Genomic DNA, 27,386 nt, shown 5'->3' on the forward strand with positions numbered 1-27,386 from the left:
GTTCCTGTGTCCCTGAATGAGAACCAGATTGCAGGTTCCTTGGTGCTCTCTGAGTTTGGTGGTTTTCTGCACTGATGATATTATCTGGTTGGGTAATGAAGCTCAGACAGCACCAAGGGCCCCAGAGTTCAACCCTGAGCTACAAATATTCTCTTCCATTGGGAATCAGGTTCTTTCCTAAGACCCGTTATCCTCAGCGTGGTGCCCTTCCTATATCTTGAACTTCAGTTTCCATCCTTTCATGCTTATATTGTGTCAGGATGATGAGAATTGAAGTCCAACTGTTCTGAGTGACATCAGGCTGGGAAAGATAGTCCTAAATCCTGTAACTGTTGTGATTCCTCACTAGCCAGTGGATCCAGCAGCTGAGTCTAGGAATCAGATGAGGAGGAGGGGCCTGGAGTGACATTAGAGTCAGAGGAAGGCTCTGAGGAGCTCCAAGACTTATGGTTGAATGAGGAGCCTGGCCCCTCTAATTGCACTCGGGCTGAGGCACAGCTGTACTGGGAGCCTGAGTTGGACAGTGATGAGGAACATCTGGGACAAATGCCGGATGTACAAATGTGCAGACAGGAGAAGAGAGTGGGACAGAGGAATGCAATGGGGCAGCTCCAAAGGCAAAGGAGAGGACATTAGGAAGCCACACCTTGGCTGAATTATAAAAGGGAAGGTGTGGGAGATGCTGGTTGCCAAAGGCAACCATTCGTGCTGAGGATTGAGTTTCTGTGGACTGTGTTTGTTTGCCTTGGACATTGACTCAGGTCTGTGAGTTCCTGCCTGTTTCTTGGAAGAAGGGTTTCTCCTTGTGAGTACAACAAGGACTCACGTAGGCTGGGACAGAACAGTAACTGTCAAAGAATGATTCTACAGTGTACTTTAGGTATCTTCTTTCGCCTACGTCCTTCTCTTTGGGAATTCGCACACAAAATACATGGTGAGGTGGCATTCCGTATCGTTCCATTTCCCAGTGCTGAGCATCTCCACACAGTCCTCATTCTCTTGGGTGTCTTGAGGTGCTCCTTCCTTCCAATTGCTGTAGCTTTGCAATGGTGTACGGTCTGCATACATGAACTGGCCTTCCTTCTCTATGTCATTCAGTCCTATAAAGACTCGGAAGAAACCACTCTGGAAGACGTAATCAGAAATCACTGCGTTAGCAGCTTCATCCTTTGGCATCGCTAAGATTCCTTCTCGAATCCTGCAGTGAGCAAGGGCTTCCCTGTAGTTCTTTTCTTCCTGAACAATGTAGTAGTATTTTTCTTCTGTTTCTCTGATGCCTGCTAACACTTTTAGAAAGAGAAATAAAAACCTGGTTTTTTTTTATAAAAAACAATAGCCATTTTAGGATGCCTAAGTATATAATCACGGATGTCTATATATAATTATGGGAGACTCCTGGTGGTGCAGTGGTTACAGTGCAATATTGCAGTCTAACTCTGCTCACAGCCTGGAGTTCAGTCCTGATAGGGCTCAGGATTGACTCAGTCTTCCATCCTTCTGAGGTTAGTAAATGAGGACCCAGATTGTTGGGGACAATATGCAAATAATGTGTCTACATTGTAAACCACCCAGAGAGTGCTGTAAAGTGCTATGGGAGCAGTATATAAGCTTAAATACTATTGCTATAGCTAAGCATGACTTGGATACAGGAAAGATGTTTCTGAATTTGTAGTATCTCTCCAGCTTAGAATGTCCTGCATGCTGATAATTTATCTTAGTAATTCTGCCCCAAAATTCTGCCATTTCATAGTTAGGAGCCCTCGCACATCCCTTTGCTATATATTCTCAATTTTCATATGCTTAATTTATTAACTACCTTCTCTTCTTCCTAACCACCAACCCTGATTAGTTTCTTACTGAAAATTCATATCCAATATCTACATCTCTATGGAACATATATTAGATACTGCTCTCTGGTATAGGTAGTCCTCGACATATGACTGTAATGGAGGCTGCCCATCACGGTTGTACATTATGATAGTTGTAAAACGAGTTGGTCATGTGACCGACCTGGTTTTTACAACCTTTTTTGTGATGGCCATTAAGTGACTTTGTGGTTATTAAGTGAATGCTGTGGTCATTCAACGAACCAATGGTTGTCTATGGTGGTTTTGCCAAAAAGAGGATGTGGTGATTTGAAGTCATGCGATTTGAAGTCATGTGACGGTGGGAATTCTAAAAGGTGGTAAATATGTCTGTGTTGCCAAGCGACCAGAGTTCAGTCTCATGATCACCCCCCATGTCAAAACTTTGAATCAAGGTTATAAGTCGTCCCAAGGTAGGTTTGTTGTAACTTCAAACAATCACTAAGCAACTAGTCACAAGTCAAGGATTGCCTGTACTTGAGCATGATCCTTACTCACTTCCCCCCTCAAACATTTTGTCAAGGTTATGATTTAACAGCTAACCAGCTTATGTAATGTGAGATGTATGATGTAATGATGGGAATGACTCAGCAGGGTCTATGTCCCTTTAAGAGCCTTTGTATAAAACATGGGTGTCAAACTCGCTGTGTCACATGACATGTTGCAATGTATCATGGCTTTTTTTTGCCAGAGCTGGGGTGGGCACGGCCTCTGGGCACGGCCTCTGTATGATGCAACCAGTCAGCGGGCCGGCAGTTTGACACTCCAAGTATAAAAGGAAGGCTCTACTGCTGTGTTCTCTCTCTCTTCTGTTTCCTGCTGTAGCTGCTGTGTGCTGGAGCCTGCTGTATTAACACGTGTATGTATATTGTTCCTGGTATATGATATTATAGATAGTGTAAGATAAACCACCATTTAATATAGACCACTGTTTACTGTGTTTACTCCTGGATTATCTCAGCACAATAAGACTGTGCATGCTCTAACACGTTTCCTGTATTGTCAGTGAATTAGCACATAAATTAGGAGAGTCTTGTCATCAAAATTGTTATCAAAAAGAAGAAAAGAATATGCCGCAAAAAATGGGCAGTTTTTTCCACTGAATTTTGATGGCATGATCTTTGAGGGATTTGGACACTTTTGTACCACTTCCAGCCTTCCAGAAGTCTCACGTGAATCCCCAATTTAAGAGTAACAAACAAAAACTAAGGATGTGGAACGTACCATTCTTTACGAAAGTAATGGAATTTTTGAGTCGAGCCACATTGATGTCCAGTTGTCCAACAACTTTGCGATATTTCCCACAATCACAGACGCCACCTAACTCAGTATAAATATAGAAACATTATAAGTAGCTGAAGTATCAAGATGGATAGCATGATGTTATGAGCTTGGGTCCGAAGCAACTTTAATGAGACCTGTCAATTCCCTCTTCCATGTCAATAATATATTAACTGTAGTTATTTATTATATTCATATATCTCAGTTTCTCACAAATCAAAATGTACAGATAACATTTGTCCTCAAAATAAATAAACAGGGCCTTAAGATGAATTGGTGATATCAGAGTAATTGTCTTGGCATAACAGATAGTCCTAGTTTAATGACTGCCTTGTATAGCAACCACTTGCACTTACAATACTGATGAAAAAATAAATTTGCAACACCGGTCCCTCACAGGTATGGAAAGCAAAGAAAAGCTGAATTAAGATCATAAGCACAGTTACAATTTCACATAGCAAATTCTTTGCTTAATGACCAAGTTGTCAGTCCTAGTTGTGATCACTAAACGAGGACTTCCTTTATTGTGGAAATATTTGCCATTATCTTCTTATGGGACTTCTTTTGAGTTCCAAAACTAGCCTATTACAACCTAGAGGCAATTCTATTGCTGTTTCTATTTTGCAAAGTAGGGGAGGCCCAAGGAAATTGAATTTGATCCTGTGTTGAAGTAAGAGTGGAGATTTGAAATTGTGGCTATTCATTTCTAGATAGTCTCCCTCACAAATGGACCATATCAATTATATGCAATTATATGCAATTATATTTACATTTTTTTAAAAAAAATCTACTTTTTTTTACAAAAATCTGGTGAATTTATGGGAGTTAACAGTATCATAAAAAGTAGAGTTTCTTGGGACAAGTATTAATATTACTACAGCCAGCAAGGTGCCTCCCCCAATTGCTTAGATGCATTAACATTCAATGGCTGTATTCACGTGACTTCATTTTATGAAGTTTTTGCTGAAAACCAGAATTTATTTCTGATTTTCAGGAAAACTGGCCCATAACAAATACTGCAGAAATAATGTAAAATAGGGTCAGTTACAGCCACCATTGGTCCTAAGTCAAGGACTAACTGTAAAAAGCAATCATTTTAGCAAGATGGCAATCATTTGACTCATGCTATCTGGGGTATTCTGGGAATTGAAGCCCACAAATCTCTAAGTGGACGAGGCTGAGAAACGCTGGATCAAACCAGCTTCCTAAACTAGCTTGCTTTGCATCACATGCTAAGACACAAAACCAAGCCAAAGTTAAAATTAACTGGGCTTATCTTGTTGTATGAATACCTCTCCTGTTTTTTAAATGCCCTCATAAAGTATGTTAAGTGAATACAGTCATTGGGTGTAACATTAAATGTGCTTTTTTGAATCTACATTTTCACAAAGGTTTAATTAAATGAAAATGGCTGAGGGCAGAGGGCTGGATCACCACAGCGTTTTAATTGATGCAGGTCTAATTCTGACTGAGGTGCCTATATTATTTCAGAGTGCAAGTAAGACTTTTTTCTTTCCCTTAAAACAGGCATGTCAAACTCGTGATGTCACATAATGTCGCGCAACGTATTGCAACTTTTTCTCCATTGCCAGCAATGGGGTGGACGCGGTTTCAGCGTGATGCATCCATGGGCCGGCAATTTGATATGCCTGCCTTAAAAGAATCCCTTGGCAAACAAAACTTGAATCAGAGAGCCAGACTGTGGCCGAGGTGACCTCTTATGGGGCTGTTTTGAACATAGCAATCCTATCTCTAGTTTAGGAACACTGTTCATTAAGAACATCTTCAGAGAATTGCCTTTTTATAAATAGTTCTTGACCTAAGACCAGTGATGTTCATAAAGTGGGTCACCCATGTGACCGACCCTATTTTATGAGGTTTTTTGGCAGCAGTCATTAAGGGAAAAAATGGTCCACTCAGGGCTAGTTTTCCTGAAAATCAGAATACCAATTTTCAGCAAAAATGTAATAAAATGCAGTCATGTGACCACTGAGGGGTTGGATGGTCATAACCAGTGGTGGGATTCAGACAGTTCGCACGACTTCGGCAGAACTGGTAGCTAATTTTTTGTTGCCCAGGCCCAGAATGGACTTCCGGAAGCGGCATCCACACAGAGAACCAGTTGTTCACATATTTGAATCCCACCACTGGTCATAACCCAGTTGTAAGTACTCTTGGGAAAGACTGTTGCAGCTTCAAAGAGTTGCTAAGTGACCAATCATAAATAGAGGACTATCTGTAGCGTTAGTTTCTGAGCACTTCTGTTTATAAACCTGCAGGTCTACCTACTCTAGCCAGAATTAGCTTGACCAATTAAATCCAACAGAGAAAAAACTGCTTCTGATTTCATATTTTGGAGAGGTCTGCAGGGATTAGGATGGGAAATGAAACAAGGAAGTGCTGCTTTTCCTTGGTAAAGGAACAGCCTCCATTAGAGATCAGGTTAACCTCCTCCTTATTGATATTTCAGAAGCTTATAAAGACTTGTGTTCTTGCAGACAGGTTTTTTTTTCCTGATTTCATCATGTCCCCCTCATCATTTTCTATTATCACTGATTTTAGTTCTCAGTTTAGCCTACAGCCCTTAGATGTCTGAGCTTTCTGCCAGATCTGACTCTGTTTAATTTCTCTGAGATCAGCCAAAGTTGGCTGGTACTGCCATCTGCTGTGATGGTGATGGGACACGCTAGGATAATAAAACACCCTTCCTCTTCCTTGCCCTCTGGACCAGCAGGCTAGGGTGCACAGTGTCTACAATTTGGTGGTCTCTAATCTAGAGGATAACAAATGCTTCAGAAATGCAAAAGGAGAACAAACAAAGTTGTACCTGCTTTACCCTTCCCTCCAGTGACTCCAGACTCGCCCTTTACTCCTTTGTCACCTAAATAAAGAAAATACATTGTCTTCAACTGGAAAGTTGCAGGCACATTTGCAAAATAGGCCTTGAGAAAGGGATAAAATGTGCAGGTGGATGGTCAAGATAAATAGTTCAATTTTACATACATTGGATTAAGATCTACTGAATACAGATTGTCCTTGACATGCAACAGTTTTTTTTTTAGTGACTGCTCAAAATTATAACAACATGGAAAAAAGTGACTTATGGCAATTTTTCACAACTGTTGCAGCATCCCCATGGTCAAAATTTCAGATGCTTTGGAATTGGCATGTATTTATGACAGCAGCACTGTCCTCGGGTTATGTGATCACCTTGTGCGATCTTCTGGCAAGCAAAGTCAATGGGGAAGCCAGGTTTACTTAACATCTGTAGCAAGAAAGGTTGTAAAATGGGGCAAAACTCACTTAACAAATGTCCTACTTAACAGCAGAAATTTTGGCCATAAGTTGTGGCCATAAGTCAAGGACTACCTGTACATTGGATTAAGTTCTACTGAATACAATTGAATCTATTTTGATCTATTGCAGACTTGCCAAGGCAGGCTCTGAAAACTTTTGCTTTCTGATAGTAAACTTCAGGTTTTAATAGATGACCCATTAAAAGTTTAAAGACTAGAGGTGGCTAGATGTGCCTGGTACCTTTGTTTCTTCAAGGAATTGCAGCAAAAACTGAGACGGACAATAGCTGTAAAGAGTTAATGATATAATGATCCCCATTGCATGTAGGATATGCATTTCACTTCTGGAATTTTTTGCAGGTTTTAGAATAGGGGGTCTTCCTATATATGTGATGGCTGCCACCTCCATCTCCACCTCCATATGTTTTCTGTAGCCAGCTCAGTATTTCCATTCTTATTTTTGATCCCCCCCCCCTCCCCAGTCTGATTTGCATCAGTCATGCATCTCCCACAGTTGGTGAAGAAAATGAAACCGAAAAGAGGCAGGGCATTTAAACAAACAAAAACCTGAAATTTGCTTTCAAATCAACCATGACATTTTCACAAGGAAGGTACATAAAATTTTGGAATGGCTTTCGCAATCCTTGGATTTAAATATTATTGGGAATCTGTGGGGAGATCTCAGACATGTACGACATTGCAAGGAGTCCCAACAATATTTCTAAGGTAGAAGAGTTTTGCAGGGAAAATATACAACTAAATCCCAAAGGTGCTTTTTCAGGACTTTCTTGTTTTTCTTTGAAGACGTTTTGCTTCTCATCCGAGAAGCTTCTTCAGCTCTGACTGGATGGTGGGGAATGGAAGGAATTATATTCCTTGCAGACAGCTGGTCATTTGCATTCTTTTAGAGAGTCATTGAGGCATTTGAAGATTTTTCTGTGTCCTGAGTCACCTACATAGTGCAAATGTGTGTGGAACCTTCTTGGCTGCAGGTTGTTTTCTGCCTTCACTGTTGAAGACAGGCGCAGGCTGTTGGGGATGAGTCTGTGTTGTCTGCGTCTCAAACTGAAGCACAAATGGTTCCTGTAGTCTGCAATGTTTTCTGGAAATCCGTTCATACTCCCGCACCATTCGAAGGGTCTTCATTCCAATGCATAGCTAAATGTCTGAAGAAGCTGAAGAAGCTTCTTGGATGAGAAGTGAAATGTCTTCAAAGAAAAACAAGAAAGTCCAGTTGCCTCCTGAAAAAGCACCTTTGGGATTTAGTTGTATATTTTCCCTGCAAAACTCTTCTACCTTAGAAATATTGTTGGGACTCCTTGCAGTGTCCTACATGTCTGAGATCTCCCCACAGATTTCCAATAATATTTAAATCCAGGGATTGTGAAAACCATTCCAGAATTTTATGTACCATCCTTGTGAGAATGGGACAACCATGGGACAACCATGACCTGGATGACTGAGAATCTCCATAGACATATATAACTCAGAGTAAAAAAGCATGTGCTTGGTTACAAGAAAAGTGAAACAGTTGCCAGTTTAGATAATGCCATTGGAGCAATTTTATTCTTGAAATGTCTGAGCATTGCATAGAAATGCGTATGTCTTTTGTGAATGTGTAAGTGAACTTAATAACGCCTACCTCATAACATGAATTCCCAAATGCCTATAGCCAAGCTCCCAACAGAGCTGCATTAAGTCTATTAGTCAACTCCAAGATTCTTGCTTCCATTGGGAAATCCCATATGCACACTTCTGTTCAGGCTCCCTTCAAAATAGACCTTGTAGCTTTCAGGAGGTGTGGTTCATAGGGATGTACTGAAGGGGATATCTGCTCAAGATGGATGAAGGAACTTGAATAGATTGATGGAGAACTTTATTAATCTTGCTGGATAGGATGGGGATTGAACCTGTCACCTTCTGCATTTGCACTCCAATGAGTTACAATCATCCCAGCACAGACTAGAAGGGTCCCATCCTTGATTGGGATCTGAGAAGACTGCAACGCAGTGGTGGTCTCTCATTTATTGATGCCCATTGAAGAGCTCTCTGACCATTCTGCTTTTTACATTTTTCAGCATTTGGTGAAATGAACTCAAGTGTGTTAATGCTTGTTCTAAAATAAGTCCTTTTTCATGAGGACTTTTCCTTTGAAGACATTTTGCTTCTCATCCAAGGAGCTTCTTCAGCTGTGACTGAATGGTGAGGAATGGAAGGATTTATACTCCTTGCAGACAGTTGGTCATTTGCATGCTTTATAGATTTATAAAGAACAGCCCTAGTTATTTTTTTCCCCTTCTTCCATATTCTTTGCTCTTGTATTACATTGTGCAGACCCTAAATTATAACGAACTCAGCAGATAGCATTATTGAGGAAATTGAAATGTGTGGTTATGAAGAGCTTTTCCAAAAACATAGACAATACCCAAAGAGTCTGAATGAGCATGTTGGTAGCCATGGAATGGGAATCATAAGATAACAGTACTTGTGTTTTGGAAATAAAAGCCTTTGAATTTCATTTGGAAACATAAATAGCAGGTGTTTAATGATTTTATACTGAGGTTTACCATCCAGTGAAGACGTGTGATCAATTAATACTTACCTTTTCTGCCAATTGGTCCAATTTTACCTATCATTCCTTGTTCACCAATATTTCCAATTGTTCCTTTGTCTCCTGAATTGGAAATACAGTAAATAGGAGTTTGTTTCATTGTGTCTTAGAGTACAATTTAATTGTATTTTAAGATACTGCATGTTAATTCCAGTGATTAATTATTCTCACTGTCAGAAAAGTTCTCCTTAGTTCTGGGTGGATTTTTCTTTAACCACCACCCTAGAATTAAACCAATTACTTCTTGTCTTGCCCTCTGGTGCTTTGGAGAATAGTCCCTTCTTCTCTGTGATAGCCCCTCTACTACTGGAAGACAGTTATCATAGCTCCCTTAATCCTTCTCTTTGGTAGGCTAGACACACTTAGCTCCCTCCACTGTTTATCACATAGGACTAGGATAGCACCTTTTTCAAGTACCCAGGTTTTTTTTTAAAAAAAATTGTCACATACTCTTTGCTATCGACTTAAAAGGTATTGCATATGCTTTTTTTTGGTCCATTCCAACAGAATGAAGCCTCTTTTGAAGAGGGTTTGACTTTGATTTGTCTCCATTAAGGTACCATGCTGAGCTGTCAGGTAGCAGATGGCTGTGTCTCCCTTTCTTTGCACTCTTATAAAAAACAACATGACATTTCCAAGCTTATCTGCATCACTCAAAACTCCCTGCTGAGATGCTTGTAGGAGTTATGTTTTGGTCTGAAAAAAAATATTCTTAAATGATGACTAAGAAAAAAAACACCTCATTAGATGTATATGCAACTCCCTCGGTGTTATTCTCATACACTGATGGAGTAAGATAAGCACGTCAGTGGAGCAATTAAGAACCTACAAAGAACTCAGCTGGATTAAACCCTATATAGACCAGCACACAGTGACAACTAGATACACCTGGGAAGCTCACAAGTTTGAACTCAGATTGACAGTCCCCTTCCATTTTGTTTCCCAGCAACCAGTATTTTGGGCAAACTGTTGATGCTTCAGAGGGTAATAAATAGAGCAGTACAATACTTTGGATTTGATTCTTCTGCATTCTGGGAAAAGATACAGCTACTTCCAAAAGTAGCAGTTAGGAGTTATCTTTGCATTTTGGCATCCTCTAAAATGCCATCTGCACAGCCAGTCTCAAGGGCCTCAAGGCATGGCTTCTGACTGACCTAATAACAGGAACATCTCTCCCCAATTGCTTCTATTCTAGTTAGGTGCAAAAGACCAGATCCACATGTGAAGGTCCAATTAAACTGATTTATTGTTAAACAGCTTATGCATAGAACCTTTCCAACTAACAGTGGCCACCTGCTTAGAGTTTGATAAGGGTCAATGGAATTCAAGGGAGGTTACACTTAATCTGCTTGTGACTACGTAGGGATTCTAGGCTGATCCCACTTTTGACTCCATCCCTTCTGCTACATTCCATCCCATTTGGTCTGGCAAGAGGACCATGCTGTGGATACCATCAGCTAAGGAGGGTCAGCTGGTGGGCCTTTTCTAATACTATGGCAACTACCTTGTGAAACATAAGTCTCCCTGAGATTAGGTTAGCCCCGATCTTGCTGGCCTTTCGCAAGGCCCTGAAAACTTGTTTTTTGCCCAGGCCTGAAGCCTTGGAAGAGTGATAAGATTCTATCTCTTAGCTTTGTTGATGGTTATTTTATGATGCTTGGCTGCTGTGGGGTTTTATTTTATATTATGTGTTTTATTTGTTTTTATATATTTTATTACAAACTGCCAGAGTCATATTTGTGAGACAGATGGCTATATCAATCGATCAATCAACCCATTTCTGAAATATTGCTAAAACTGCAGGGACTAGTCCAAGAAGTCACACAATTAAAAGAAAAGTAATACTCTGAATAATTTTCTTTATAAGCTTCCTTTTGAATAGTTCCTCCTATGATTAAGAAACAAGAGAAGCTTGTCAGAGTGTAAAAATAATTTATGGAATATGCTATACACTTAACCAGATTAGCTGAAAACTTAATGGCTGCATTGCGGTTACGTAATAAACTTGGATAAACCTGATGTTTTTTAGGGCTTCCTGCCCTGTCCCACCCCACCCCATTTGTGTTCATTCAGAACCAGGTTATGCCTGTAGCCAGTGTGAAGTAGTAATGGACCATTCCTATGTTTTCAACTGTAAAGAGAACACTATAAATTGTTTTACCTTTGGATCCTGTGGGGCCAAGTTTCCCAGTTTTCCCCATTTCTCCTTGGTCTCCCTTTTCACCTCCATCTCCTTCAAACAGAAACATAAAGGAAGGAGAGATGTCATCAGTAACAAAAAAAGTTTAGGAAATGCTGATCTGATTTTGTTTTTTGAAGATATGACGTCTGTTGGCTCAACTCCTATGTTTGGATATGCCTGGTCCTTCATAATACCCGAATTATAGAATAACAGAATTGGGATGGACCTTGGAGGTCTACCCACTACTGAAGGAGGAAACCCTACACCATTTCAGACAAATGGTTGTCCAATCTTTTCTTAAAACCGATCAGTGAACCTGATACTTCCTTGGGAATTTGTATACAAGTAGAGAAAATATACTTGAAACAACATTACTTTGGATACATAGTCAAGCACCCGTATCTTCATCACCACTCTCATATTTAGGATACTAAATCTATGTCAAATGTTGGAAGTCTGTCCTCTGCATTCTTTCAGAAAGCTGGGAGAAATGGTCAAAACATCAATTTGCCAGAAGAGAAAATAGATAATGCTGTTTCATGTCCTTACTCAATGCCAAACTCAATCTATCTGTAGCCCAAATATATTTCTGTAAATACAAACATCGATTATACTAGAGTAGTAGTTTTCCAAGGCTGGTAACGTCCAAATTTGTAGACTCCAGCTCCCAGAATTTTCCAGCCGGCAGGGCCTTTTCTAAGGATTCTGGGAGTTGAGGTTCACATATCCAAAATTCATTCAAGCTTGGAAATGCTGCCTTAGCGGCAGGCCAGCTGTCTTTGAAAGCAAACGCACACACTTTGAAGAATTTATCATTAAAATCAAGAGGAATAGGGAGTATGTCCAGAGTGCTGGTATCCATGGGAACAAAAATGACTGGTATTTGTGTACATTCTTCCCCCACAGATTTGACTTTTAGCTTTTTAACTCAGGCTGTTTTTGTTGATTTGCCTTCCCTCTCTTCCATAAAGTCAATGACTTGCAATGATTGAAAGAAACTTCAGGTTTTAAAGAGCTAGGTTGATGGCCGTAAATTTAAAGTCTCGTACTGAGCATGAAATTATCCTATCTTGTTGTAATTCTTGTTGTTGCTGAGATCTTCTCTGGGATAATAATAAACTAGAGAAGATGATGCCTGTGATGGCCTTCTAAAATGAGGTAGGTAGGTAGGTAGGTAAGTGAGATACATATATTGGAGGGCCGATTCAGAAGGATTTTTGTACCACAACAAAATCCTCCATACAGAACATTTTGGTATATAAACCCAGTTTATGGCTCAACAGGATGTATCATCTGAGTGATTATAGCTTCTTTGGAAAACTAGGGTACCATTAAACCACACCCTATCCTTTCTGCTCTGGGATCAATCATAGCACAAACCCCTTTGAACTAAGCTGGATGAAAGTCCATTTCCTTAAATATTCAGCTGTTAAATAAGATATATCACGAGAAAATGTACCAAGATTTGCGCCTTGCTGCCCTCTTGTGGTATTCTATGTTGTGATGTTTACAAAATTAAAAAAAACCTTTGGTTATTTTTTTGACAGGCTTGGCAAATTATGGTGTGGGAAAGTACATGGATACCACCACTATTATCCTTTTTACAATAGTCAGTAGTACAAGTCAATTCTGATTTGATCAGTTTTATACTCCACTGAGTTCAACAGATCTATAACTAAATGGTAATTGGTTTTGTTCTTGGTATAATGATATCCTTTCTCCTTAAAGGTGACATGTAATCTGATGTCAGTTACACCTAACACTGAAGGTAGGGTTGATAACTCCACCTTGAACTGATTTTGAATTGTAGATTTTATGTTTCAAGCATAAATAATTTTTGGAGCTGAGAGTTTCTTCTTTCTCATAACATATACCTAACCATCATGCTATCCTCTGTTAAGGAAGGCAATATTATGCAAAATACAGAAAAGGAATAAGAAAGAACAAGCCCAAAATCCAGATTTAATGACAGTCATTATACCTCTCCAGATCTTTTTTCTTTGCAAGCCATCTTTGATTCATTGTATCTATACACTGATTTAATACAAGGCCATTTTCCTTTAAATTTCAGGATAACAGTTGGAAGGGACCTTGGAGGTCTTCTAGTCCAGCCCCAAGAATCCCTATACCCATTTCAGACAAATCTCTTCTTAAAAACTTCCAGTGTTGGAGCATTCACAACTTCTGGAGGCAGGTTGTTCCACTGATTAATTGTTCTGTCAGGAAATTTCTCCTTAGTTCTCGGTTGCTTCTCTCCTTGATTATTTTCCATCCACTGCTTCTTGTCCTAACTTCAGGTGCTTTGGAGAATTGGTTGACACCTTCTTCTTTGTGGCATTTCTCATCTCTCAACTTTCCCTCTTTTCCCCTTTCAGTTGAATCTATTCACACTCCTTTAAATATAGTTTGTGGTTCTGTCTTCATTCATTCTCTTTATGTAAGCAACCCATTTAAGTGTCCCCTTTGTATTCCGTCCACATTACTTCAGCATTCATTCATTCTTAACCCTATCTTGGGTTGTTTGACCAAATTTAGAAGTAATTCATCCCTAATTCCAGTTCTCACTTCCTTGTAACAAAATAGGCAGAAGCCTGATCTTATTCACAATCATTTTATTGCACGTGTTTTGTACCTATATGTCTGTCTCATGTCTCTCAAAGGGCCACACATTACCCATTGCCTTCTACTAGCATTTGCACATCTTAGAATTTCTCTTCTGTTTTCCATCAACAGGAAACATTCTATATAGTACACAAATTCATCCATTTTAATTTTTGCCATTCATCTTTCCTGTAAAATACAGCTCCATTGGCCTTCGATACATCACTTTTCAGATCCATATTTACTGTTGCAGCACAAAGTCTAAAATATAATGTTAAACATTTGGGTTCTTAATCAAAAATATGGCATTGCACCCAAACTAAAGTACCTGTGCATTTACATCATAAGGCAACACACCTCAATGTCACTAGATTGTTCCATATATTTTTACCCAATCAAGTTTAGCATATCATTTAAATATAGCACCTAGTTTAACTCACAAATGGACCTTAGGTAGTCCTTGACTTACAACCATAATTAGGCCCAAAACTTCTCTTGCTAATCAAGACAATTGTTAAGTGAGTTTTATGCAGTTTTTTGATATTGCTTGCCACAGTTGTTAAGTGAATCACTGCAGTTCAATCAGAAAGAGCTGGAAGAGACCTTAGAGATCTTCTAGTCCAACCCCCTGCTCAAGCAGGACACCCTATATCATTTCAGCCAAATGGCTGACCCATCTCTTCTTAAAAACTTCCAGTGTTGGAGCATTCACAACTTCTGCTGTTCCACTGGTTAATTATTCTCACTGTTAGGAAGTTTCTCCTTAATTCCAGGTTGCTTCTCTCATTGATTAGTTTCCATCCATTGCTTTTGTCCTGCCTTAAGTGAATCCACTTCATTAAGTTAGCTTCATTCATTCATTAAGTGAATCCACTTCATTCAACGACTTTGCTTGTCAAAAAGTCGTGAAAGGTTATCACCTGACCCAAGGGACATTGCAACCATCATAAATACATGCCAGATGCCAAGCATCCGAATTTTGATCACGTGACCATGGGGATGCTATAATGGTCGTAAATGTGAAAATGGTCATAAGTCCCTTTTTTCAGTGCTGTTGTAATTTCAAATGGTCACTGAACAAATGGTTGAAAGTCGAGGATTACCTAAAAATGCTGGTTTTGAGCAAAACCATTATAAAATATGGTCACACGGCCATCGGGCACTGCAAATGGCTGTAAATGTAGCCTGGTTGATGAGTGCCTGACAAGCAGTTACGTGTCTGTATGTGTGTGTGTGGGGGGGGCACCTGTCTGAACTTCAGAACAGGGTTGTAAGCAATGGTTTTTTGGTAAGAAAAAAGGTGCCAGAACTCACATCTTGTTTACCTTTTATTTAAAAAATTATATATTCAGTCCTTAACATAAATTTACCTTATGCACGTAGTCAATCACTGTGCACACACCCACACACATCTGTTGTGTAATGAAACATAACGGTCGCCACCTGCAGTAAGCACTCAGCGTGTGACCACACGACCAATCACAAGCCGAGCAGTGCCACAAGCCGAGCAGCGTCGTCACAACCAGTGCGGACGAAGTACACATGTATCAGACTCAACACACAAGCAGCTCGCATGCACCATATTTTAATGATTTTGCCGCTGACCTGCTACACTCAACAGGGCGATTCAAGTCTACGTGGACCAAACATCAAATTTTCAAAAGTTACTTTTAAAACTTGGAAAATATGTGCGTTCTATGACAAAAAAATCACTGGTTGTAAGTACCCACGGGGAGGCCTTGTCATAACTTTGAATGGTTGCTAAGCGACTGGTTATAAACTGAGGACTACTTGTAATGTAAAGCCTTAGGATCATTCACTTCCTGCAAATTTACTTTTTCCTCTTGTTTTAATGGCAGCGATTGCGCTCTCATCTGCTATATCCCTGGCAGATTTAACTTTCTCCTATATTTCACGCTGTGGAGAGCTTTGTTGCTTAATTTCTGCAGGATAATTAGAAGCAGGACTTCTTTGAGTATAACAAAAAAGCTGGCCCCACCGCGTAATGTGCTCAGGATGTTATGTGAATTGGTTCTGGCAGGAAAACAGAATAACAGCAGGTCTCTCTCTCCAGGTTTGTCAAGAGCCAACCATTGGGAGTATTGGACAGCTGGAGTCTAACCACAATGGCCTGAAAGAACATTACTCTGGGTCACTGTTGAAAGTTTAAATGGCAGCTATGTTGCTCAGGGCAGTAAACTGGGTTTTGTTTGTTTTTGCAAAGCGTGCCTCGGGACAAACATCATCCAACGGCCTGGACAATTGCCTAGGCTGCTGAGTGCCGACATAGGCCACAGACATGGACTGACAGAAAATTGAGTTTCCAAAAAGTGTTTAGTTTTCTTTCAGTTTCTAGCCCTCATGGAAGACATGCTTGAAAGTGTATGGAGAAGGAAATCTTAACAATTAAAGAAGTTCTTGATTAGTGTAGTCCAGTGTTTCCCAAACTTGACAATTTTAAGGCATGTGGACTTCAACTCCCAGAATTCCACAGCCAGCAATGCTGGCTGTGGAATTCTGGGAGTTGAAGTCCACATGCCTTAAAATTGTCAAGTTTGGGAAACACTGGTGTAGTCTACTAGTCTGGAACAGAATCCCACGCAACTCCTTGTTGCTTTTCGGTGCTAGAAAATAATGCAGTCCATTTTGCCCAATGTGAATTTATAGAAATATAAAGAATGCAAGTTACCTAATTTGCTCCTCTGTCTGCAGAATTAAAGTTATGTAGCGAAAGAGCTCTGGCTTTTAGGATTTCTAATTTCTTTAAAGCATGGCCACGAGACGTCCCAGTCAAGAAGGGATAGATTGGGAAGACAACAGGAAAGCAATTCTGCCAGGTTTGAGGATGTGGTGTTGAAGTCCTTCCATTTCTAGCAAGGGATTTGGAATGTGGCCGTATCATTTTTCAGAAGGGAATTTCTGCAACTATGATTATTAGATGGGCAGCGAAAGCAGCAGTGACCACAAGAAACAGGCCTTGGAGGTGCCGACTGATGTCAAGGAGTTTGTAATTGACATTTGTCAGAATAATGAAAGAGAAACCCTCCAAACACACCACACTGGCGAAGTGTACTCCCATGTCATCCCTTCCAAAATGCCTTCACTTATTTCACTCGAGACTCAGTTCAAAGCTCTTTGAAGTTTCTATTAAATTTCATTGGATGTTGCTATTCCTCATCCTCCCCCCCCACAACACACCAAAGTATTCAGTTCATTTTTGATGTGGAGGCCCAATCGTGCAATTGCATCAATAGATCTTCCCAATTGGATGTCCTTATATCCTTGGGCAGTTCAGCAAGGACTTGGAAAATTACAGTCTGAATATTTGTTGAAGTCACATAATTCAGAGGTAGCTGTGTTGGGCTGTTGTAGAGCAAACGCAAGGTCTGTTTGAGCATTATAGTCATGGAGAAAAGGAGTGTGGCACATGGTTTTATGGGGAAAGATGTTGCTTCCCATCAAATGAATTAGAAAATTGTTAAGATTCTATTCAAGACATAAAGAGCCAACTCTGATCAAAGGAAAGTCCTGGAAATCAATGCTATTTATGATTTGCCTTCAAGTCCAGGTGACCAGGATTTGCTGATGTGTCACCAGAAGCTGAGCCAGATTTGATGGTCGGCAACCAAATGTGTTCCCCATAACTATCTTGGCTGTGAAAATTGGACCTTGAAAAAGCAAGGCAGCAAGAAAATCGACTTGTTTGAGCTGTGGTGCTGGAGAAGGGTCCTATTTCTTGGACAACAAAGGTGACCAACAAGCAAGTATTGGAATGCATAACATCAGACATGCCACTAGAAGGCAGACTTCTGGGCTAGCCTAAGCTTCCATTATGTTCACCTTGCAAAAGAAACATGGAAGGAAAAAGCTTATATGTGTCCTTTTTGTTCTATTATGAGGGACTGTTTTTGATTTTGTTTTTAAAAATCTTCAGAAGAAAAACAAGGATCACTGCCTATTTTATATTGGAATGGAATACTGTAGTTCTGTGCAATGAAAATTAGATTTTAATATCACATATACTTGAAATACTTCTTAAAAGCAGTAACATTTTTTTCCAGGTTTGTGTGATAACGTGAACAATGCTGAGCTGATTGAATTTACAGTGGAGAGTGATGGTGTCATATATATACGCACCTTCAATTTATTTTCATCAATCTTAGAAGTTCTTATTCATAGTCACCAGGGGGCAGCCTCAAACCCTCCATTTGAGCCCTTATTACTGTACTGTTTTTATTATTAATCAGTAACCACAGGGCTATGATTCTGTAGTTACTAGGACTCCCAAATTTTACTTGAGAGAGAGATTTTACTTTTATTCTGCTATAAGACAGCATGGATTGCGGAGATAATCAGATCATCCATGCCACCAGATTTTAGTTGTCAACTCTCACAGATAAAGTTTTTGGTTAAATATACTTTTACTAGAATTGATGAATTGTGTGCTCTGTTTAAATGCCAATGATGGAGTTTTAATCTGTTTATTTAGCTAGTTTGATGTTTTGCAGAAGAGCTTAGGGACAAATCCCCACTTCAAGCAGTTTATATTTATCTGAGTTTGCTCTGCTTGAAATCTTTGGGTACAAATTCCATCAATTACAATCAGATTGTAGCAACAGGAGTGTATCTAATATTGCCACTGAGATCACCCATTGATCAGAGAGATATTACAGGTAGTCCTCAAATTACAACCATAATCTGAGCCTTGCAATTACCATCATAAATTGTGACAGCCATAAAGCAGGTCACCATGTGACCAATCCCAATTTTAAAACTTTTTTTGGTGGTGGTTGTTAAGCAAATGTGAAGTTCATAAAGTGAAGCTGAAGTTCATAAGCAAATACTGTGTTATTAAGTGAACTCTTTGTTTGCTATAGGGTGGTTTTTGCAGTATATCAGCAATAAATGCACATTTCCAGGAAAACTGTCATAAATTGCGGTCATAATATTATACATATCATGAATACAAAGTTGGGCCTCATTCAGCCAGCTGAACACTTCAGTCTTAAACATAGGAGCAGCATGTATTTGTGTCCTGTGGCAAGATGGGTGGCAGATAGATAGATAGATAGATAGATAGATAGATAGATAGATAGATAGATAGACAGACAGACAGACAGACAGACACTACCTCCAAGATCCTTCCAATTCTATTAAATTCATAGGCCTTATTGTTATTCCTATAGTAATCAAGACAATATTGTTTGCAACATAAAAGTTTCATAGTACAGGACCTCCCCAAATCTACCCATATAGCAATTAACTCAAAAGCAAAATCTTTTCCAGAATTGTTAAATGTGAATTTATAATCAGAAATTCTAGGTAGCATGCTGGGGTTAAAAGCTGTCCTTCCCTAAAATTAAAACATTTGCACACCTGTTTTCTTTGCCAAAAACTACACTCAGGAAATGCTAGAGGCCTTCAGGTGATGACTGCAGCCAGATCAATGAATATATTTGGGTTCTTAAATGCAGTGGTTAATAGCAGATAATTATGTGACCAATGTTTGAAATGTTCATTAATTCATACCATAATTTCTCAGTTGAAAATTCCAATTTTCCTGTAACCAGCTTAGGCTGGTTCGTTTTGTGCCTGTAGATGTGTTGGACGGCTCCACAAATAACCCTTTTCATGGTTTTGCACTAAAAATAAGGTTGAAAGCTTACATGATAAGCGACTCAGCAACATTATCACCACAGGAAGCAGCTGAAAAGCTGGCAACCTTATTTTCCATTTCTTGCAGGAGGAGAGGAAGAGAAGGAGAGAGTAGAATCATAGAAAAGGCATTGTGTTTTTACCTCAGAAATCTTTCTAGTGCCTCACCTTTTGGTCCAGGTAAAATGGTATGCGTGGAACAGATCTCGGCAGTCTGTCGGTTGCCATCTTCTAAGCCAAATATTTGAACCAGGACAAGAAACAACAGGAAGAAAGTTTCATGTTTCCACCGTTGCCTCTCCATGTCTTCCACTGCTGAGCTCTAAAGGAAATGCCCTTTGTTGTTCCACTTTCAATAATTGCTAAAATAAGATTTCCCATATAACTCTGGAGAGCAAAATAAATTGAACATTCCCTTTGATTACAGCTTTAAAAAGGCACTGAAGAGGCCTATTAGGGTGTGCACTGATGTGGGCTTGAAAAGCAAAAGTTGAGATCCAGCATTGTCCAGCAGATTTATGTAGCAGTGACAGTTGTTTATTAAACTTTTATCTGTTGGCTGTGAAATGTTTAAGAGCTGCAGACTGCAAGAGTGATCTTGAATGCCTAAGTCTGCCTCTGTTTTGTCTCTGCCTGCTGTCAGCAGGACCAATTCCTTCTCTGTGTTTGCTGAGCAAGTATACTAAAAAAGCTTGAATTCTAAATACAGTTAGTCCTCGATTTACAACAGTTCATTTAGTGACCATTCAAAGTTACAACTTATGACTGTTTTTCACAGTTACGACCTTTGCAGAACCCCCATGATCATGTGATCAAAATTCCAACGCTTGGTAACTGACTTGTGTTTCTGACGGTGCCATGTCCAAGGGTCATGTGGTCACCTTTTGTGACCTTCTGACAAGTAAAGTCAATGGGGAAGCCAGATTCACTTAACAGCTGGGTTCAGTGGTGGGATTCAGCCAGTTCGCACCACTTCGGCAGAACCGGTAGCTAATTTCTTGTTGCCCAGGCCCAGAATGGACTTCTGGAAGCGGCATCCACACAGAGAACCGGTTGTTTGCATGTTTGAATCCCACCACTGCAGTGATTCACTTAACAACTGTGGCAAGAAAGGTTGTAAAATAGGGCAAAATTCACTTAACACATGTCTCACATAACAACAGAAATCTTGGGCTCAGTTGTGGTCATAAGGCAAGGACTACCTGTACATTAATGACTAAGATAATGAAATTTACCTCCAAATAAGCCTGCTTTGTAACTCACTCTAAGACAGGGATATTCAAACTTGGCAACTTTTAAGACTTGTGGACTTCAGCTCTCAGAATTCTGGCTGGCTGAGGAATTCTGGCAGTTGAAGTCCACAAGTCTTAAAGTTGTCAAGTTTGGAGACCCCTGCTCTAAGACGTCTGCCATGGACAGCTTGTATTGGAAAGAAGATTATAGCAAGGAAATGATTGTGGAATGATACAGCTAGACTTTGACTTTCAAACATTCAGTTCAAAGTTACAACTGCACAAAAAAAGTGACTTATGAGTGGTCCTTGTACTTACAACTGTTGCAGCAACCCTAACAGTCATGTGATCAAAATTTTTCCACTTAGCAATCGGTATTATTGATGATTGCAACATCCTGGGGTTACACAATTGTCATTTGTGACAATTTCCTAGTGGGCTTCCAACAAGCAAAGTCAATGGGGGAAGCCAGATTCATTTAACAACTGCAGGATTCACTTATCAATTGCAGTGAGTCACTTAACAATAGTGGCAAAAAATGTCATAAAATCAGGCACAGCTCACTTAACAATAGTCTTGCTTAGCACTGGAAATTCTGTTGCCAGTTGTGATTGTAAGTCTAATACTGCCTACATGGGGGTATTAGAGATTCTCCCCCTAACCCAAGTCCTGTTCTGCTGCTTCATAGTGGAAGGGTGTTTTGTGTCCAGGATGAGCACAAGCTGATAGGAATGTATACACATAGTATATGCTTCCAACAGAGTTGCCCAAGATTTGAAGGTCTGTCAACATTCCGCTTAGAATCCAAATAAAAGTCCAGATTAATTTTCTGAAATCTTAAGATTTATTGAATATTCTGTGTGGTTATGTTGAAGCAAAACTAACTCTGAGGTTCCCATACCAGTTCATAGACTTAAACAATAGTTTTCCCAGCCAAACCCCCAATGTCTTACATAATCCATATCAACAAGTCCACTTTGTTATGGGAACTGTCTGCTTCAAATCTACACCTGTTCTGGTGTCCTTGACAAGGCTTCAGATTCCCACAGGGTCTTCAGCTGAGTCAAAGAAATTTCATTTCTCATTCTTACCCACTTGAAATTAATACCTCCCACCCCTTTATCTAAAGGCAAGTTGAAACACAGAGGCATGTAGCTGCCAAAGTTTCACACTTTGGGCATCTTGACTGCCCACATATATTAATATAGTCATAATATTATATAGTGGAGGCAAACAATCACTTTAATGACAATAGCAAATGCATCATTTAATATTGTGCAGGAAAAAGCAATGGTAAATCACTCTGTATTTTATAGAATTACACCCACTCACCCACAATCACACCCACCCACTCACAGCCACATATACACCCCCACACGCATACACATGGACATAAATTATAAAATGATTGATGTTTCCAGGAGAAAATCTATCTGTGTGGCTGCTAAGAGTTGTCACTAACTTGATGACATATCATCAATCAGGCATGAGGGCGAATATTAATTTAGCCTGCATTTTCTCTGCAACCATGTGTATTTCTGCCTTTTTTGAACCATCATAATAATCCAGAGCCTTATTATTTTTAAATTTGGAATTCACCAATTTTTATAGTGAAATTGGCCACATAAAAATATAGTAGGGAAAGATAGGAAACACGCACTGTATCATAGCAAACTGTTTGCCAAAAAGCAGGTTTGTCAAGGAAAAATTGCAATCACAATACAATTCACCACCATGTGATGTAAGTTGATGTCTGCATCAATATGCACAGATGTTAAACAAAATTGAAAAATGGAGAAAAATAAAAGATTAATTTGCCATTTCTTAATATATGTCTTGTTGCATGCCACCTACCCCTAAGATATCCAGGATCTGAACTGCAGGATAATGGTTTTTTAAATTGGTAATATTGGATTAGTTCAGATAGCTGGGATTATTTTCAAATTGCAAGGAAAACCTGTAAACAGGAGGGTATTTCCAGTGTCAGTTGATGTGAATTCATGCCCCTCAAATCCAGAGGGAAAGTTAGTGAAGACTTAATAGAATAACAGAGCTGGGAGGGACCTTGGAGGTATTGTAATCCAATCCCCTGCTCAAGCAGGAAACCATCTACCATTCCAGATAAATCCAATCTCTTCTTAAAAGCCTCCAGTGATGGAGTGACTTAAAAGCCTCCAGTGAACTTAAGCCATATTATCTGCAATATATCTGAGATGAAGCTCAGAGCCATTCTTCCATCAACTCTGACACGAGTGTCTTAGAGAGTTGCCATGTAGGCACATAATTCAAAGTATGTCATAGTTTTAGCACAGAGTATAATGAAAAAATGTATGCATGCAGCTCAACTCGAGGTCTACTCAGTACTGTATCAACAAACAGTAGGCGACAATGTGCTATTATCCGATTGCAAGAATATAAACTTGCATTCTCTACGTTAATGTAAATATGTCCCACTTGAATTTCCAAAATGTGTCTTTACTCTGTCAGAAGACAGGAAATGAGAGGAGAGCTGTTAACTTCTGGCTTAAAATAAATCTTAACTTTCATGACCCGATAAAACTCAGAAGGCAAGACCTACCCTGGGAAAATATTTCCTGCTTAATTTTTGTAAACATTCATGCAATTCCTTCTGGAGTGCATGTTGTCTTAAGAAAATGGAACATTGAGTTTCCTGTCATAGCTTCTTTTCAAATGGTTTGTTTAATAGGGGAAGATTGGGAGCAGAGATTAGGATCTACTTTGGGTAGATTGTGTCCAGATGAATTTATAGAGGCATAGAATGGTGGGGGTGGTGCTGGGAATAAATAATGAAGAGCAACCCTGATTATGATTACTATTATTTATATATCTGTTTATCACTGGGGAAGCCAGCCAGTCAGCCTTCCCCAACTTGGAGTGGGAAATGTTTTTTTTTAAATGAGATATGGGATGAAGAGATTTTTTGTTGCTTTTTAAGACAAGGATTTGTTAATGGTTTAATTGCTTTTTATACACTTTGACGGCACAATGGCTCAGTGGTTAAAAAGCTGAGCTTGTTGACTGGAAAGCTGACAGCCTGGGTTTAAGACCTGAGCCCTGTGTGATGGGGGAGCGCCCATTACTTGCCCCAGTTCCTGCCTACCTAGCAGTTGAAAAGCATGAAAATGGGAGTAGATAAATAGGTACCACTTTGGTGGGAAGGTAACAGGGTTCTGTGTTTTGCCACACGCTCTGCACTGCGGCGTGATGTCATGCTGGCCACATGACCATGGAAACAGGACTGGACGGGAAACCTTTATATACTTACATCAGGGGTTCTCAACCTTGGCAACTTTAAGACTTGTGGACTTCAACTCCCAGAATTCCTCAGCCAGCTTTGCTGTCTGAGGAATTCTGGGAATTAAAATCCACAAGTCTTAAAGTTGCCAAGGTTGAGAACCCCTGACCTACATCAAGAGAGGAGGAACTTCATTTTTTCTTTTTTTTTCTTTTATCTGCTCTAGTTACATATTTTTTTCTTTCTTGCACTTTATACTTTTTTCTTTTTCTTCATTTTTTGTAGTTCCTATTTAGTTTAAATTGTATAATTATATCTATGTAATTGTAATCTCTAATAAAATTATTATTAAAAATAAATTTCCCTGGTCACAATCGCTTGTTCTATTTGAATACTGTCTCTGTTAACTTTACTTTGCAAGATCATACAAACTTTTGTAAATAACAGGGGATATAAATGCATAAACACCCTTAAGTTTAACCCCAAAAGCTTAGATCATTGCCCAAAATTCCCAAATCAAGGTTTTCTGAATGAGAACCTAGTAGAATAGATGGAATATCTCAACTCTAAATTTGTTTGGATAAAGCATATATCAGGATTGGTTTCAGATCCTGGGTTAAGTCATGTTTTGAGACAAAAATAGGTCCAGTAGAGGTTTTACACCATGAAATGGAAATGAAAATTCATATTAGATTTTATGGATTTAGCAATATAGGTAGTCCTCAACTTACAGCCATTCATTTAGTGATCCTTCAAAGTTACTATAACACTGAAAAAAGTGATTTATGAATGATTTTCCACACTTGCAACTGTTGCAGCATCTCCATGACCTCATGTTCAAAATTTGGACATTTGGCAACTGGTTCATATTTATGATGTCTTGGGATCACGTGATCACCTTTTGTAACCTTCTGACAAACAAAGTCAATAGGGAAGCCAGGTTCATTCAGCAACTGTGTTACTAATTTAACAGCTGCAATGATTCACTTAACGATTGTGGCAAGAAAGCTCATACAATGGGGCAAACCCCACAACTTTCTCACTTAGCAACAGAAATTTTGGACTCAATTGTGATTGTAAGTTGAGGATTAGCTGTAATGGTGCAGATCCAGATACTGTCATGGTTCCGACATAAAGAATCTTTATTAGAGGAGCATAGCATCGGCACTAACATAATCGAAACCAAAAACTGGATTCTCCTCCGCTGAGCACATAGTATCAAAGCAAAATTCCCTCCTCCAATTAACTATCATAAATCACATTCCCCAATTAGTTTGAAGCAGGGGTTTCCTCTCCCATTCTCCAGCCCACCAATTTCTTATCATCTCTGGTTACAATAACCTTGTTTCACACACTAGGTCCAGTATTGTTATGTCTAGCTGAACTCCCATGCACATTCCTCCCCCCAGCATCTTCCAACTTTAACTCTAACTCTAAAAGTAAAACATAAGAAGAAAATGGTTGCATCTCCAACTGTTGTCAAAGCAAAAACATCCAATGTTAGCAGCGTTGACAGATACACTGTCTGAATTGTCATCCAAAATATTGGGAAATATTTCAGTTCAGAAAGGCATTGATTCCTTCTTTGTTTTAGATCCTTTTGCTGTCAGAAACTACATAGTCCATTTTGGGGCTCTCAGTGGAAGTTAATGGCAGACTGTATGCCCAAATATGGATTACCAGTTCAGGGAGCTGAGGGGAAATAAGAATGAAACACTGCCTAGATGGCAGCCCCAAGTGCACTTTGACTATCTAAAACAGGTGAAGCAGAATGGGGCAAGTTTGATACCAATAAAGGAGAATATTTGTAGCTTAGGGATGAAATGAGGGGTCCTTGGTGCTCTCTGAGCTTGCTTGCTTTCTTGCAGATGTTTCATTACCCAAACTAGGCAACATCATCAGTGCTCATTCTTGACTTATGCTTGATTTAAAAGAGACACCTTTTATTTTTACAGTGCAACATATTTTCAACACTGCTTAGTCTTTTGAGATCAGCTAAGATTGACTAGTTGCAATCCTATGAGAAGGTCCAGACTGATTGAACCAATGCAGAATCAAGGAAAGTTAAATAGCTGTATTACTAGGCCAGTCTTTTGAAACCTGCTGTCTTGAAGATCATGACTTTTCAGCTTTTATTTTAAGAGTTGTCCCAACACATCGGAAAAGTCCAACCCTCTGCTCAAGCAGGAAACTCTATAACATTTCAGACAAATGGTTGTCCAATCTCAATGACCTCCAGTGTTTATGGAGTTTCTCATTCATCCAGGTCATAGTTATCCCAAAGATACTTTTTCACGAGGCAACAGGACTTTTTTGTTTTTCTTTGAAGACGTTTTGCTTCTCATCAAGGAAGTTTCTTCAGCTCTGACTGGATGGTGGGGAATGAAAGGAATATAAAGCATGATGAAAAAGCATCTTTGGAATGGGATGACCTCCAGTGTTGGAGCACCCACAACTTCTGGAGGCAAGTTGTTCCATTGATTAATTGTTCTCACTGTCAGGAAATTTCTCCTTAGTTCTAGGTTGGTTCTCTCCTTGATTTTTGCCTGCCTTTAGATCAGTGGTTCTCAACCTTTCTAATGCCGTGACCCCATAATACAGTTCCCCATGTTGTGGTGACCCCCAAGTGGGTGTGGCCACCAATAAGAGGGAGTAGGACAGCTAGGGAAAAGGGAAAAAAATGGCGGAAAGCGTGGTTTGGCGACCCCCGTGAAATGGTCGTTCGACCCCAAATGGGGTCCCGACCCACAGGTTGAGAACCACTGCTTTAGATGCTTTGAAAAGTAGGTTGACCTCTTCTTTGTGGCAGCCATTCAGGTATTGGAACACTACTATCATGTCACCCCACCCCAGTCCTTCTCTTCATTAAACTAGACATACTCAATTCCTGCAATTGTTCTTTGTATGTTTTAGTCTTCAGTCTCATAATAATCTTTGTTGCTCTTCTCTGCACTCTTTCTAGAGTCTCAACACCTTTTTTATATTTTGGCAACCAAAACTTGATGCAATATTGCAAGTGTGGTCTTACAAAGGCATTATAAAGTGGTATTAACACTTGATGTGATCTGGATTCTGTCCCTCTGTTAATGCAGCCTAGGATTGTGTTGACTTTTTTGGCAGCTTCAGCACCCTGCTGGCTCATATTGTCTAAGATCCCTCTTGCACTTACAACCACAAGCTGTAGAAGCCAAGTTACAGTTGTTCAGTTTGTCTAACAGTGCCGATCCAACTATGATGCTCCATTTATTTCTTTTGCTTCTATTTTATTAGTTTGGAAAAGTTTTGCAAGATGGTATCATCTCTGAGCCTGCTTGCTGGTCACTCTTAAAGGCTGGTCACATCATCCTAGGCAGCAGAGGAAGAGAAGGAGGGAGGCAGTATTACATTAACAGCAGGGAAAGACACAT

At 39.6% G+C, this 27,386-nt stretch overlaps 1 protein-coding gene across 1 annotated transcript; it reads right to left on the reverse strand.

Annotated features, from left to right (window-relative positions):
* Positions 1-718: 718 nt before the first annotated feature.
* COLEC10 (collectin subfamily member 10) lies at positions 719-20,002 on the reverse strand. Its single transcript, XM_039365083.1, has 6 exons — positions 19,660-20,002; positions 11,215-11,286; positions 9,045-9,116; positions 5,974-6,027; positions 3,090-3,185; positions 719-1,286 (listed from the first exon to the last, which is right to left on the reverse strand). The coding sequence occupies exons 1-6, from the start codon at positions 19,793-19,795 to the stop codon at positions 895-897; spliced, it is 822 nt and encodes a 273-aa protein (XP_039221017.1). The 5' UTR covers positions 19,796-20,002; the 3' UTR covers positions 719-894.
* Positions 20,003-27,386: the final 7,384 nt, after the last annotated feature.

The sequence above is a fragment of the Crotalus tigris genome, unplaced genomic scaffold (genome assembly GCF_016545835.1).
Source record: "Crotalus tigris isolate CLP2741 ecotype Arizona unplaced genomic scaffold, ASM1654583v1 scf7180000019953.484404808:943566, whole genome shotgun sequence".
Classification (NCBI taxonomy): domain Eukaryota; kingdom Metazoa; phylum Chordata; class Lepidosauria; order Squamata; family Viperidae; genus Crotalus; species Crotalus tigris.